General features: G+C 39.6%; 1 protein-coding gene across 1 annotated transcript; it reads left to right on the top strand.

The window, feature by feature from the left end:
* The first annotated feature begins 3982 nt into the window (after positions 1 to 3982).
* Positions 3983 to 11161, top strand: EXOC1L (exocyst complex component 1 like). The gene is made up of 3 exons (XM_058024668.1): positions 3983 to 4103; positions 7642 to 7772; positions 8795 to 11161. The coding sequence occupies exons 1-3, from the start codon at positions 3983 to 3985 to the stop codon at positions 9056 to 9058; spliced, it is 516 nt and encodes a 171-aa protein (XP_057880651.1). The 3' UTR covers positions 9059 to 11161.
* Positions 11162 to 14154: the final 2993 nt, after the last annotated feature.

Below are 14154 nucleotides of genomic sequence, written 5' to 3'. Positions count from 1 at the left end.
TACATTTTGAAAATTATTAACCAGTAAAAAGTCAATATAAACTTGAGGAATTTGAGCATCAGTTAAATAAAATCCAGAATAAACTCTTTTACCTCTTTTCTTCAAGAAAAGAGTACAGTACTGGTTTTTAAAACCAAGTAATTGCATCATATCATTAGAGACACCAGTTACTTTTGGGATTTAGTTTTCTTTACCAGAACGGATGAAATCTTGAATCATTGTCTGTTTGAGCACCCAAATATCCTGGCATTGGTACAACACTCTTTTAATGGGCTCCCCAAAACAATCAGGAGAAAGGCAGCTCTGCAAGAACATTTTAACCAAATGACCTCTTCTACTTCATGTATTTCTATGCTCCTATTTTAAAACTGAGTGTCTCAAGCTGTTGCTTACTGAACAGCATTTCTGCATAAAACCCTGCTATTTCTGCTGCTTCAAAGAGTTTTCAGGACAACACAGCTAGGTTTATACTTCACTGCACAGAGATCTATTGGCATAGCTACAAAAACATGGGAATTACTAGCCATAATTAGGAGTCAGATCCTCTATAAATGCCACTGGGGAAAGAGACCTGAGAAAAATCATTAGTAAATCACAGGGAAAATACGATGATCGTTCAGAACTAGTGTTCTAAAGTCAGCTTTGGAAACTGCTCTGTACAGCTTGGTCACTGTAGAACGTCATTCATAATTTCTAGCTTACATGCTAATATATCATCTGTGATATTAAATAAGTGCTCTGGAGACTCAAAGCTGTGAAGAATATTTACAGATAATAAAGTAATTGTTAACAGAGAAAATTGTACCTTGCTGAAACCTCAAACAGAATCAGCAGCTATCAGAAAGTAAAGCCTATTATAAATTATATTTTTCAGTCTATAGGGATTCTTTGCAGTTCTGAGGTTATTCTTCATGTTGCATTTTCCTTCCCATTAGTTCATGACATTGTCAAAGAAGGAGCAATGGGAAAGGTGCTTCCAGCAAACACTGCTTTGTAAGGTGTGCCAGGAACTGAGAGAAAGATCAAATGTACATCTTCTCGAAGGCTCCAACATGCTTCCACAGTGAAGTCCCCCCTAAATACGGCAGCTATTGTACTGTGCCTGCACTGACTGCTCTGAAGCCCACCAGAATCAAAGACAATTTTGTTATCAAATTAATGCATTTTGGATCAAGCCTCAAGTAATCACATTGCATGCATTTCCTAATGTCCAATGGTAGACTCAAAGAAGTAGAGGGACCCATCACAAATATTTTTCCTAAAGCTGGTGAATAGATTTTTACCGTAACACTGTGATTGAGAAACTCTGAAGTTTAAAGAGATGTATCCTTTTTGGATCTGCTGATACATCTGTTAAAGTTAATATCCTGGGTACAGTAAAGAAAACTGTATTTGGACATAGGAAAAAATTGCAAGGGAAAAACAGGGGGGGAAAATGTACATAAGTAATTAATATCTAGCAGAAGGGTCTAAGACACTTCCCTGGTGACTGCTTCTCCCTTTGTATAACACTGTGAGCCTAAGTTAGGGGTTGTGTGGCTTTCACAATTGTCTGTAATTCATCTATTTGGACAGTTACATGTAAATCCCAGTTAAATTTGGATGTAAATTTCTTTGTGATCCTTGTAACAATTAGCTTCGTTTTTTCTGATTTATAAGATCCTCATTCAGGAGTGGTACTATCTCAGGTAGGGATGGCTGGCTGGGATGTTGGGTGTCAGATAAGTTGTTCCCAGTCCACATTCAGTGTATCCTTGCTGGCTGTGTGAGTTATAGCTCAGCTGTTGCCTTTCGGACTGTGAGGATTTGGGCTTATACTATCACAGCTAAGGTGGATCTGAAATCTGCTGTGTTGTAACAGAGGATGAGTAAATAAAGAATCAAAAGAATCAAAAGCAATAGTGAATTAAAAATTGTTATGTTTCCTATTAAAACATTACCCATTAAATTCATCACTGCACCTTTTGACCCATATTCTTATTGGGTTTTTTTAATGCAGCGTTTGAGATACAATAAAGGATATTGCAGAAGAATATTAATATATCAAATCTCAAAACACTCTTGTGGAAACTCACATTATGATCAAACAGTGAAAAATGAAAATCTGATTCAAGAGAGATCAGATTTATGCACCATTTTTGCCTTAGCTCCATCCCATCCAGGATGCCAGTGATGCCTCACTTGCCCTCTAGGTAGTTACTTAGATACCACCTAAATCTTTAAATGGGAAAAACTGATTGAAAATTATTCCAGAGCTGCAAGTATTTTTTTAAAGCTATTTTTGTCTGTACTTTTGTTTCTTCAGAACTGAAAAAAATACTGAAATATCTGAGATACAACATGAGCTACAGGCTGGCAGAGCCAAAATCTGCTTCCTAATGAGGAGTCTGGCACTGAATATGAGCACTGAAACCTCCAGCCATGGCACTATTAACACTGGTGGTGATGAACTGAAGCCTGGGGTATCAGCCTTGCCAATTCTGCCAATGCCTGGCCGACAGAGAGGCAAAGTGAACTGCAAGCCAGTTTGTACAGCAGTCTCATATTCAAGGCGTGGCCAAGTCATCAAAATTGTGGGCATCCTGTGCCTCAGATATCCTCTGGGAAGTCTCCATAAGAAGGCATTTTCCTGATATGCGGATGTCTTGGTTTGCAAGTGAGCATCCTGCTCTTTTCCTAAAATAACACTTTAAAGCTAGGAGATTAAATTTATCCCTAAGCACCGTACTTATGAATCCTGATGCTTAGAGTAACTTTACTCTCCCAAATCAAAGAAGGAAATTAATCTATATATCAAAAATCATAGCTGCATTTACAAACACAGTTTGCAATCAAAAGAAGGCATGATAAATCAAAACCTAGTTTCTTTACAATCCTTTTCCACATGTCAACCCAATATGCTTAGTATCTATAGCAGAGGATGATTCTTCCTAATTTTGCATCATTTTAACTTGATTCCATTTTGCTTCACATCATCAGCACCATGTAGACCTAAGTCACTAATTAATTCTAATATTGCCAATTTTTAAAATATCCTCAGATTCTAAATCTTGCCTTCACTTTAGCACTCAGTTTCATTCCAAGGTAACATTTCCTTCTATGTTGCATTGAGATCACAAAAATGAAAAACTTAGTAAGGTATCCAGATTTGCTAAGCTTGAAGATAAGAATAAGAAGAGAATATCCAAACTTTTATAAGCGGCCAGAAACTAGTCCAAAGGGCAAAACTCTAGCACAGGCTACCATGAAAAGCGCCCAGCTCCAGGAACTTCACCCACAACCTGCAGAACGGCAGAAACAACCAAAATTTCTGCAAATACATTTATGTCTGATATGAAAGACCTCTCAGACGTGCAAACATTCTTGGGTAGTGCCCAGGCTGCGTTTGACGACTCCTCTGGACGTGAGTTCACGTTCTGTTTACAAGGAGTCAAGGAGTGGCATAAGGTAATTTTGTCCATAACGCTATTAATAGCCAAAAAGCTATTACTGAAGGAACATTGGTAATGCCATCTAATTCCTTTATAAATTCTCAGGGCTTTCATCTACTGATAAAAAGAATTGCGTTAACAGCTTTTTTTTTTTTTTTTTTTTTTTTTTTTTTTTTTTTTGGTAAATCGCCTCTAGTGTGATTGTTTTGCGTCCTTCCCCGGCCGGGTGACAGCTCGGGCGGGGGCCCCGCGGCACCCCCAGCCCTTGGCTCGCTCAGCGGCGGGGCGGCGCAGCCGGTGCCGGTACGGGCGCTGCGCCCTGCTGGCACACGGGGCGGGGAATCCGCGGCCCGGCCTCTCCCGGCGCTGGCCCGAAGTTTTATCGGCGCTGCTGGGGGGCGGGGGGCAGGTCCGGTGTCGGTGCCGGCCATGCGTGCTGTCCCGCGCCCCGCGGCCCGGCGCGGGCGGAGCGCAGCCCCCGCCGTGGTGCCCCGTGGCGGCCGCGGGGCGCGGGGGGTCGGCGCCCGGCGCTGAGCAGCTCCGCGGGTGCCATGTCCTCGCTGGTGAAGGAGGACCTGGCCAAGAGGCTGTTCGGGCCCCGGCGGCAGAGGCTGCACGAGTTCATCGAGGTGGAGGGCGCGGGCGCCCAGCGCTATTACCTGTGCGCCGCAGGTACGGGGCAGCCGCCGGGCGGGCCGGGCTCCGGGGCTCTGCGGGAGCGGAGGGAGCGGGGAAGGCGAGGGAGCGGGGCTGGGGCTCAGCGCCCCCGGGCTGGAGCGGGGCAGAGCCTCGTCCCGCCGAGGCGCTCCCCGGCACAGCGCGGAGCCCGGCTCGCTGCTCCCGCAGCCCCCGAGCACGGCGTTCTGTCCCGGTGTGAGGCACGCCGGCTCCAGGCTTGACACCAGCGCGGAAACACCGCATCTGCCCCGCGGCTGAGAGCCGTGCTCGGGCCGGGCAGCGCTGAGAGCGCCCGAACTGCTCTGGAAAGAGCAAACCCTTACAATAGTTCTAGTCACTTTTTCTACAGATTCTTTACTAGATTCTACAGATTCTTTCCAAATTCTACAGGTTTTTTCCTGCATTAACATTGCAGGAAACATTTGTAAATTTTCTGCACTATCCCTCGGCTTGGTCTAACGTCCTGCATATTGTCCTTATGCCACTTTGAACAAATTAGACTTGTGGTTTAAATAAATACACATTGGAGTTAGTAATTAGCATAAACTTCGACTAAAACAAGATTTTTACTTTGAGTAAAACAAAATTGCTTTAAGTGGTAATTATCTGGCTACTGTCTAAATTTCTTTTCAAGTAAATAATCTGTTTCGTAGAGGTTTCAGAAAAGCTGGTTGGTGTGGGTTTTTTTAAATTATTATTTCAAACCACTGAAAAATAATAAAAAGAGATATGTTGTCTGTAAGTAGTTAGGTTGAAGTGGGTGATTCTTTCAGTCTGTTTCCTCTTCAGGTTCCAAACACATATAATAGGTAGAAATAATGTGTGCTTGAGACATATATGGGATTGGCATCCAGTATTCTGTGTTCATTGTCTTTCTAAAAACCTGAAGTCCTTAGAATACATGAGCTGCTTTACTGATTATTGGAAACCTGAGCCAGCTATGTTCCCTGTACTCTTTTAATTTTGGTAGAACAGGCTTTGTATGTTAGAACTATAAAAGCAGTTTTAAGGAATTAATTCCTGCGTATCATAGGGCTTCTAAACATACAGAAATACCAATCTCATTCACAGTTTATGAAACTATCAGTAGAAGTATGATAAGTTTCATGTTGAGTTCTATAAGTAGTTCATTGTTGTGAAACTTCCAAAAAGGAGAATTAACATTATGCGTCTTTAAAATCTTTCCTAAAAATTTCTTTTTCAGGTAGAGGAGAGCAAATCATTAAAGTAAGCCTCTAATCAGATTTACTGATTGGAAGTCTCTAAAGACATAAAGGAAAACTCACGTAGAGTATTAAGAGTAGGATCTCTCCACTATCCAATATTACACTCTCTTAATATATTCAGGCACGGTTGAGTAAGTGGTGAGTAGAGTGGAAATCTGATTCTGAAAGATGGATTGCATCCAGCTGCCAGCCACTACTGTGTTCTGCTGTGATTCTGTAGGAGCAAAACACATTAGCTAAAATCTTATCCCTGCAATGCAACCTCTGTGTGTTTCTGTTGATTTCAAATTACCATAAAAAAAAAAAATCAGTCAAACTACAGTCAAAACTTTCAGGTCTATGCCTTTTGAAATGTGTGTAACAACAGAATCCTGGTGTAGGTAACTGAACAATCTTTTTTTGGTGCCATATGGCCAACACTATTTCCTTTCATTTCCCAACAGCAAGTCCCAGTTCTTGCATGCAGGTGACAGTGTCCTTTCACAAAACAGTTCTTAAACCCCAGAAGAACATAGAGTTGAAATGCAGCCCCATTCAGGAGTTTTCACAACCCAGTATTGGTATACCCAAGATGGAATGGTGGAGATAACATTTTTGTCCTACAGAGATACTGGAAAAGGTGTTTAGTCCACGAGAGGCTTTAAGAAATACTTTGTCCTCTATGAAGGTATTGCCATAGCTGTGCCCACCTCAAGCAAAGCTTCTAGAGCTTAATAGAGTGACATGGTAGATCTGAGCTCATGCTCTCCATGAAAAAAATTTATTTGACTTTTTTAACTGAGTGTAAGATCAAACAGTATGTAAAATGCAGGAAAATATTTTTTTATCTCTTAACTGAAGATAGCACACCCAAGTTTCACCACTGTGTTCACTGTGCATAAGATCTCTGCTCTGTCTTTATGTCATAGGATTTCTCTTGTCGGAGGGGTGCAGCAGTGGCAGTGTGGGGATCGGGGGGGCCCTAGGACGTCCCTTTGTATTTTGGAGAGGACTTGGGGTTTGGGCTTGCTTCCTTTAGTTTTAACTCTGAGGGAGACAGCATATTCCCTTACTAGCTGGCACACCAACAAACAAAATGGGTGAAACTGAAAGCATGAAGAGAACTTCCTAGGAATGATGTGCTAGATTTGCTTGCAAATGAAAACCATTGTCATTTCTCCATGGAAGATAACACAGTGGTGGTCTTTTGGTAAAAATGATTGAGTAACTATGATTGATAGGACCAAGGAAAAAAATTATTTGTATTTCCCAGGCAGGGAAGCTATAGGTTGAGAGAAATTATGATAAATATATATATTTTCCACTGTTTTTCTTTACAATGGAAAGAAGGAATATCTCTAACATATATACTTTGCTGTTATTTAATAATGATTTTCTTATAAGCAGGTGAGAATGAGAGATGTTTTACCAGGAAAAAGGTAAAACCAATGGAGTTTAAAAATGGGGTTTCAAAAATTCAGGCAGTATTTAGAAAGGAAAGCATTTTGCTCCTGTGTTCCTAGCCTTGTGCTGTGATGTCGAAATGTTCCTGCCAGATGTAGGTGACTTCTTGACCATAACTTGGGCTACCAGATAGCTTGGGATTGTGGCCTGCCGTGCAGCCATCAGCAGCTGGATGTGCAGGAGATTGTTCAGGCTCTGGTACCTTTCACACTTGTAATGGTCTGTTACAGAAATCCAGTCTCCTAGTCAGCACTCAAGGCAATCAATTAATAATGGTAGTTATTGCAAAGAGCATCTTCGTGCTCTTTTTAATCTCATTTCCTGCCTAAGTTGGAAAACAGTAATTTCTATTAATTCAGCACTGGACAACTGGAAGCTTTAAGAAAAAAATTCATTGTTGATTTCATTTACATACTATATAGGGAAATAAGAGTTTTTTTAAAAAGTTATGGCTTCATAAGAGCACATTCTTCACAGAATGGAAAGTATAGCAGAAGTCATGTCAATGCAGAACCTTGGTAAAACAGGTTTTGCAATTTCCTAACTGCAGCACCCCAAAAAAGTCTCCCTCTTGAAGTAAGAAGGATAATGCAGACCCAGTGCCAGAATGAGGATTTCATTGCAGTGCTAGTGAATTCACATGAAAGGCTTTTGAACAAAAGACTCTTTCTTCACAGGGTGGGTAAGGTAAATCCTAAATCTGCTAAAATCTGACAGGTTTCTTAGACTAACAACATGGCACTGTTCCTACTACCTGGGCAAAATAAAGCTGTCAAGTCCAGTATAACCCCATACAGCCCTGCTGTCAGGGTTTAACTTTGGGAAATACTTGCTTGCATATTTAAACTCTTTTTTTCTTCTAGTAACTAAAAGTAAAGAAGTAGAAATATGTATGGTTAAACACTGGCGAGTGGACCAAGAGGAGAAATATGAAATAATTGAAAAGTGGTTTCTGAAAGATCTGGAGATGATTGATGGAAAAGAAGCAGATACAGTAAGTGTCACATTCTGTATTATATACATAGAAAATAATTTTCTTGTTTTGCAATTTAGAATGCAAGTATTAAAATGCAATTAAAATGCATTATCTGAAAAATAAAATTAAGTTACCAAGAAATTTTGGCTTTATTGCATGTGAGAGGCTCCACATCACATTTGCGCTGTTGGAGAGGAAGAGGAAGGTGAACTTTTTTCGTTTGTTAGTTTATTATAATAGCCTTCATCTCTGGTTCAAACCTCAGGCAGAAGCTGGGTGTTTTCTAATTTGGTCATCATAACTGGTAATAAAAATTCTCCATCTGCAGCTTCCAGTGTAAATTGCAGTTAATGTAATAGATTATAGGGTATATTTGAAAACAAAATTTCATTAAAAATTTTAATGGAGACTTTCTTCTGAAGTGTTGTGCTAAAATATTCTTCAGAAATGATTCAGCCTTTTACAGCTGGGATGATCAAAATCTGTCTCATTTTTGATTAAAGAAAAGCTTAATTGAACCTCAAACTCATGGGGTAATTAACACTGCTATAAATATTCATAATAGGTATTCATATCCATAGAATTTAAAAGAATTTGTCTGCTGCTAGAATTAATTGTGTCAAAGAGCCAGAAAGCACAAAGAAGTACAACTCAGGCAGGAAGAGCAATCAATATTCTTCTTCTTCCACAGATACAGACAGTTATAGTCCCAGGCAAGTGCTTTTCATATACTGTGTTTTAGGCAGCATAAAAACTGATTCAGTTCAAAACAAGACTGTACCAATAAAGTAGAGTGTACTGCTTGCAAAAACTTAGAAAGTTTTACTCAAAAAAAATTCCCAATGGCAAAGAATTACAGCTGCTACTTTTTAAAGTTTTAAAATATCATTTAAGATGAATAGCAGAAGTATGTGGAGTCCTTTAGAGCCCATCATACTGAGAAAAAGCCCTGTAGGTAGCTAGGCAGAGAACAACAGATTGCAATTCTAACTCTGTAATGTGTGTAGTAATTTCATTCTCTCTCAAATTTTTTTTTTTAGGATAATCCATATTTTGATATGCATTTCCACAAAGTCTACAATATGGAAGCATATAGTTGTGCATCTAAATATACCTTTGCTCGAACACTGAACAAACTGAATGCCACGTACCTTAAGAAGGACTTCAAGATTGTGAACTTTGATGACACCTACCTAAATGATGATTCAATCTGGTCATCTAGCAATAGAGATTTCATAGTAGTTATGAGGGTTTGCTTCTATGCTTTCAACCTTTTATGTCTCTCCCTCTGTCGTTTCTCCTAAAGATGTATTTTCTAGCATTAAGGTGACTGGTTGACTTTCACTGACCAGCATTTCATAAACCACCTGACCAAAAAGTTAGTAGGTGATATGTAGTGTCTCCTTTTAATTTTACATGTAAGTAAAAAGTGGAGCATACTTTTTACATGAATAGTTGACAATTCATTTATACATATTTAGAGGTCCTCATTCTAGCAAATATACATACAAGAGACTGGAAATAGAGAACCAGTAATTATCATGGTCAGTGGGGATTGCTTACGTAAGCAGAGCTCAGCATTTGCTTATATGCTGATGGAGGTATAAATTATCTTTCATTAATAGCTTGAAATACTTTCGCAGCATTAAGAGCATTGACAGTTAGTTAATATCTTGGAAGTAGGAAAAAAGAAGTAATCAGTTGAGTTCTGTATGAGAATGATGCACATTTCCATTTCCAACTGTGCTGAAACACAGAACTCCTTTAAAGTGATGACACCTACATCCCTACAAGAATCCAGTTCTCATCCTGATGAATAGGGGTACTGCATTCAGGTACCATGGGACCAACTTTTCACCTATGCAGCTATATTGCTTTTCCCACAGAACATTTAGTATTCCTCTGGTTATTTGTGATACTGACTTAGAAAATAAATGTTCTTAAGCATAATTGCTTTATTTGTCAGACCTTTGAGAACTTCTGTAACATTAATGTATCATTTCTTGCCCTTCATTACTTATGAGCAGCTGTGGTTAGGGAACAGAAATCGTCTCTATCTCTAAACCAAAGGATAGAAAATGCTGTGTAAACAGTAGTTGTTGGCTACTGGAGTTACTTTGTAGGCAAGTGATAGAGTTTTCAAAATAGAATTATGAGAATTATTTTCACCAGTTTCTAGCTGAGTGTAAGCATATTCAGTGCACTACTTAAAAGCACGTTAGAGCTACAGTTACCATGGGATGGAGTCCATTTGAGGGGTTTGGAGCAGCTCTCAAAATTAAACAGCTTGTGAAAGCAGTTTACTATGGTAGAAACAGAGGATAAGTGGCAGCAGTGTTGAGCAGAAGCTGAAGAGGAGCAATGTTAATGGTAAGAAGCATGATGTTCCTGCCCAGTGTCTGTCAGCTGAGTTAGCTGGCTGTCCATCCCATAGTAAATAAAAAAATGCCAACCCAAAGTAAGCTCCATTCAGAGAAGCTTCTGGTCAGAATGTCCTGCAGAAGAGAATCAACTTTTTGCTTTGGCAGCCAAGGAAGGCCAGGAAGGCAGGCTGTGGTCTAAACTGGGTATGGAGCTGGAGCTGGGTGATGTCAGCTCCCAGCAGATCAGAGGCTGGCTCATGTCCTCTCTCAGCACCTGCCACCCCTAACCTGGGAGAGCTGTGCAAGGCTACTCTGCTGTACTGTGGCTTGGACTTTGTCTTTCATGTGAACTCCCATCTTTGAAAACATCTATGTAAATGTACTTTGGATTCAAAATTGAAATAGCATCAAGTAAGTGAGAATATATTTGAAAACCTGTAAAAGGTACAGCTTTCTACTTTTGCCATGTTGTCCTATTGTGTGTACATAGGAAAGCCCATACCTTTGATTAGTTAATATTTGGATGTTAGATATTTATTCTAGGCATATATTGCAAATTACATTGGTTCTAACACAGATCTTAGTAATTATTACTGTACAGGAAGACAGCTGTGAGGGCAGTTTACATGGGTAACATAAATCCTCTGACATTTGTAAGGACTTAGGTCTTAAATTTGCCACCTAAATACTGTTAGAGAGAAGGAATGTAATTTTAGTGTTTGTTTGCACAATACAGTTGGTCTTTTGAGAATGTCTTTGGGATAATCCAGTGCAAGTAAATGTATTGTGACATTTGATTATTAGCTACAAGAAGTATTTGCCCAACATCCAGGTTCCACAAAACCATCTTATATAGAAAGTATAATTCATGCTATTGCTACCTATGATATGTTGTCTTGTTAGAATTGTGTATTGATTGTTGAGGTCACAATGTTTTCCACAATATTTACAAATTCTTTGCTTAATAGGCACAAGGAAATGTTTTCTGGGTGGAAAAGCTTTCATCATTCATCTTGTAATTGTAATAAAAAACATAGAACTCTAAAAATGAGCACTTCAGAGCGTTCTTTTGAAATAAAGTACATGTGTACCTAATTCTTGCCCAGTAATTTCTGTATCATTCTAGAAACTGATAATAGATAAGCTGTTGCTATAACGTTCAACCATATTTAATGGACTTTCATTGGTAGTTTATACATTTTTGTTCTTGTATTATATAAACATGTAATGGGCTATATTGGAAGACACAAACCTGCATTTTACGTGGAAGAATATGCACTTGGAATCTCTCTGGCATTTCTTCTGTCTGATAATGTAGTATTTCAGAGATTCTTAACTGAGCAGTGTGACTGAACAAAAAGAATGCAAAAACCGGGGACATTGTCCATGTCAATTATTTCAGTTACTATCAAAAGGAAGAGTACTTTAAAAGATCTATGTGGACCTAATCTAGGCACTCCTTACTTTCACACAGCTCTCTATGAGCTATCAGCTACCAAGACTCTGTAATTGCCTGTCTGTGCTGTGGGAAGTCTGAGGGACACTATCACTTTGTGGTGAGCATAGCACAGCTGCACCACAGGACACAGAGAGTATGGTAAATTATGAATGGAGAAGACCCAACAGGCTAAATAGCCCATCTTTCAGTTAATGCAGAATTATTTCCTACATCACATTTCCTGACCTTAGATAAATGGAATGTAGTTTGAAATAAAGTATCTGGGGATTCATCTAGTTCTCCTGGAAGAATTCTCCAAAACTGACTAGGAAGAAACTTACAGGAGGAAAGGATTAACACAAATGCATCTGTAGCATTCCTATAAAATGTTTCAACTATGTGATGGAATGATTGCATGAGATTGGGGATATAATGCAGATTTTCTTCAGAAGACAGGAGTAGCTATTAGCCAAGTCTGCTCCAGAGTGATGAAAATACATGGTAGCCTGAAAATGAAGAGTGATCATAAGCAAACAGAAATTCATTCTCACATAACAGGCAGAAAGAGAACAGAGGCTGTCATGGAAGACAGGTGATTTCTTTCTATATATTTTTAAACACTTAAACCAACTTCAGAATTAAGAATACAGGGAAACCTCTGACAATAGAATTTATTTACAGCAGTAATACTCCTCTCCTGTGAGCTTATTTTTCGTGGATAACTAGTATTTTCTTGCATCCTAAATTAAGCAAATACAGATCAGTGCAGAATTTTAAAAAACATTTTGGTAGTGAAACAGGGAGCATGTTCTGGACTGTGCCTTCTAGGTTATTTCTCATACTTCTCCTTTTTGAGGTCATAGGTATGCTAACATACCTCTTTCCAACACAAGCCTATATTGCTTTCCCTGCCATCTATCCATTTCCCAATGCTTTCAGTCACTTTCAGCATAGAAATCTTTTTTCTAGTAAAGTGAGTGATTGTATTTTATAGTTTTTAATATATATTTTATGGATATTTTTTCATGACTTAAAGTCAGTATTGGAAGATCAAACACCCTTTCTAAAGAGCATCTGTGGAAAGCTGAAGTAGGAGGGGAGAGGACGGCACTGTGCATCTTGGTAGATGATCTCTTGTCAGTTTTAATGTGTAAACCCATTTTAGCAGTAAAAAGTGCATTTTAGTGCGGTTTCTTTTTTCTTTTAGCATAATTAAAGCTAAAAGATAGGAAATTAGAGTGTTCTGCCTAATAACAACAGCTTTATGAAACTTTGTCCAGTATTTTATGGCTGCCTTGTCCGGTCTTTATAGAGCTAGACAGAGACAGTTACATTTTGTGGCTGAATTGAGAAATTACCAAACTATAACTTCTATTTTAACCATGGCCCTCATGAATGATATATTATAGAATTATACAGCATGGTTTTTGTAAGTCAGAAAATAAAAGTACATTCAGCAAGATTTAATTGGTCAGTCATATTTAATCACAGAATATTTGGGGAAGGGACACGCAAGGATTATCAAATCCAGCTCTTAAGTGAATTGCCCATATGGGGCTCAAACCTACAACATTGGTGATGTTAGCACCATGCTGTAATCAACTGAGCTCATCTCAATTAATGCTTTTGATTAAGTGGAAATATGACACAGGAAATACAGAAACACAGTTCTACACATTAGAAATCCACATACTGGCAATTTAGAACAATTCCTTGGAAAGGATGTTTTCTGTTCTTTATTGGTCATGGCCTCACAAATACATTTTATCAGCTACACACTAGAATGAATAAATCATATACAATTTAATCTGGAATGATTTCAGTCTATCCTTAACTCTGCACTCCATTATATTAACAATGCTAAAATTAGGTAAATGTATTGATCATGTGGAGAATGTTCCAGTTTTCACAGAATTCATCAGTGACTACAAGTACCTATAGTCAATTTGGACATCAGTTCTCATGGTTAAATGCCAAATCCTAAATCTAGTTTCAGCGTAATTTTCCCATCTGGATTATCACTGACACCAAAGACTGTCAATTAGTCCAGATTCTTCTACCTAGGAGCAAAGCAAAAATCTGAGTGCTGTTCACACATTATGAATATGAGCTGAACATGAGCCAGCTGTGCCCAGGTAGCCAAGAAGGCCAATGGCACCCTGGCGTGTACCAGCAATAGTGTGGCCAGCAGGAGCAGGGCAGTGATTGTCCCCTGTACTCAGCACTGGTGAAGCCTCACCTCCAGCCCTGTGTTCAGTTTTGGACCCCTCACTTTCAAAGGGAAATGGAGGTGCTGGAGTGAGTCCTGTGAAGGGCAGCAAGGCTCACGAAGGCTCCAGAAAACACGGAACAGCTGAGGGAGCTGGGTGTGTTTAGCCTGGAGAGGGCTCAGGAGGGACCTCAGTGCCCTCCACAGCTCCCTGAAGGGCGGCTCAGGCTCAGTGGGGAGGGGTTCGTCTCTCCTGCTGTGCCTGCCGTGAGAGGACAAGAGGAGATGGCCTAAAGCTCAGACAGGGGAGATTCACATGAAATATTAGAATTTCTTTTCACACTCAGTGTTGTCAGGCTCCGGACTAGGTTGCCTGGGGAGGTGGAGTCA

This window comes from Melospiza georgiana, chromosome 5 (assembly GCF_028018845.1).
Source record: "Melospiza georgiana isolate bMelGeo1 chromosome 5, bMelGeo1.pri, whole genome shotgun sequence".
Lineage (NCBI taxonomy): Eukaryota > Metazoa > Chordata > Aves > Passeriformes > Passerellidae > Melospiza > Melospiza georgiana.
Note: the sequence above shows the minus strand (reverse complement) of the source record. Positions and strands in the feature narration are given on the sequence as shown.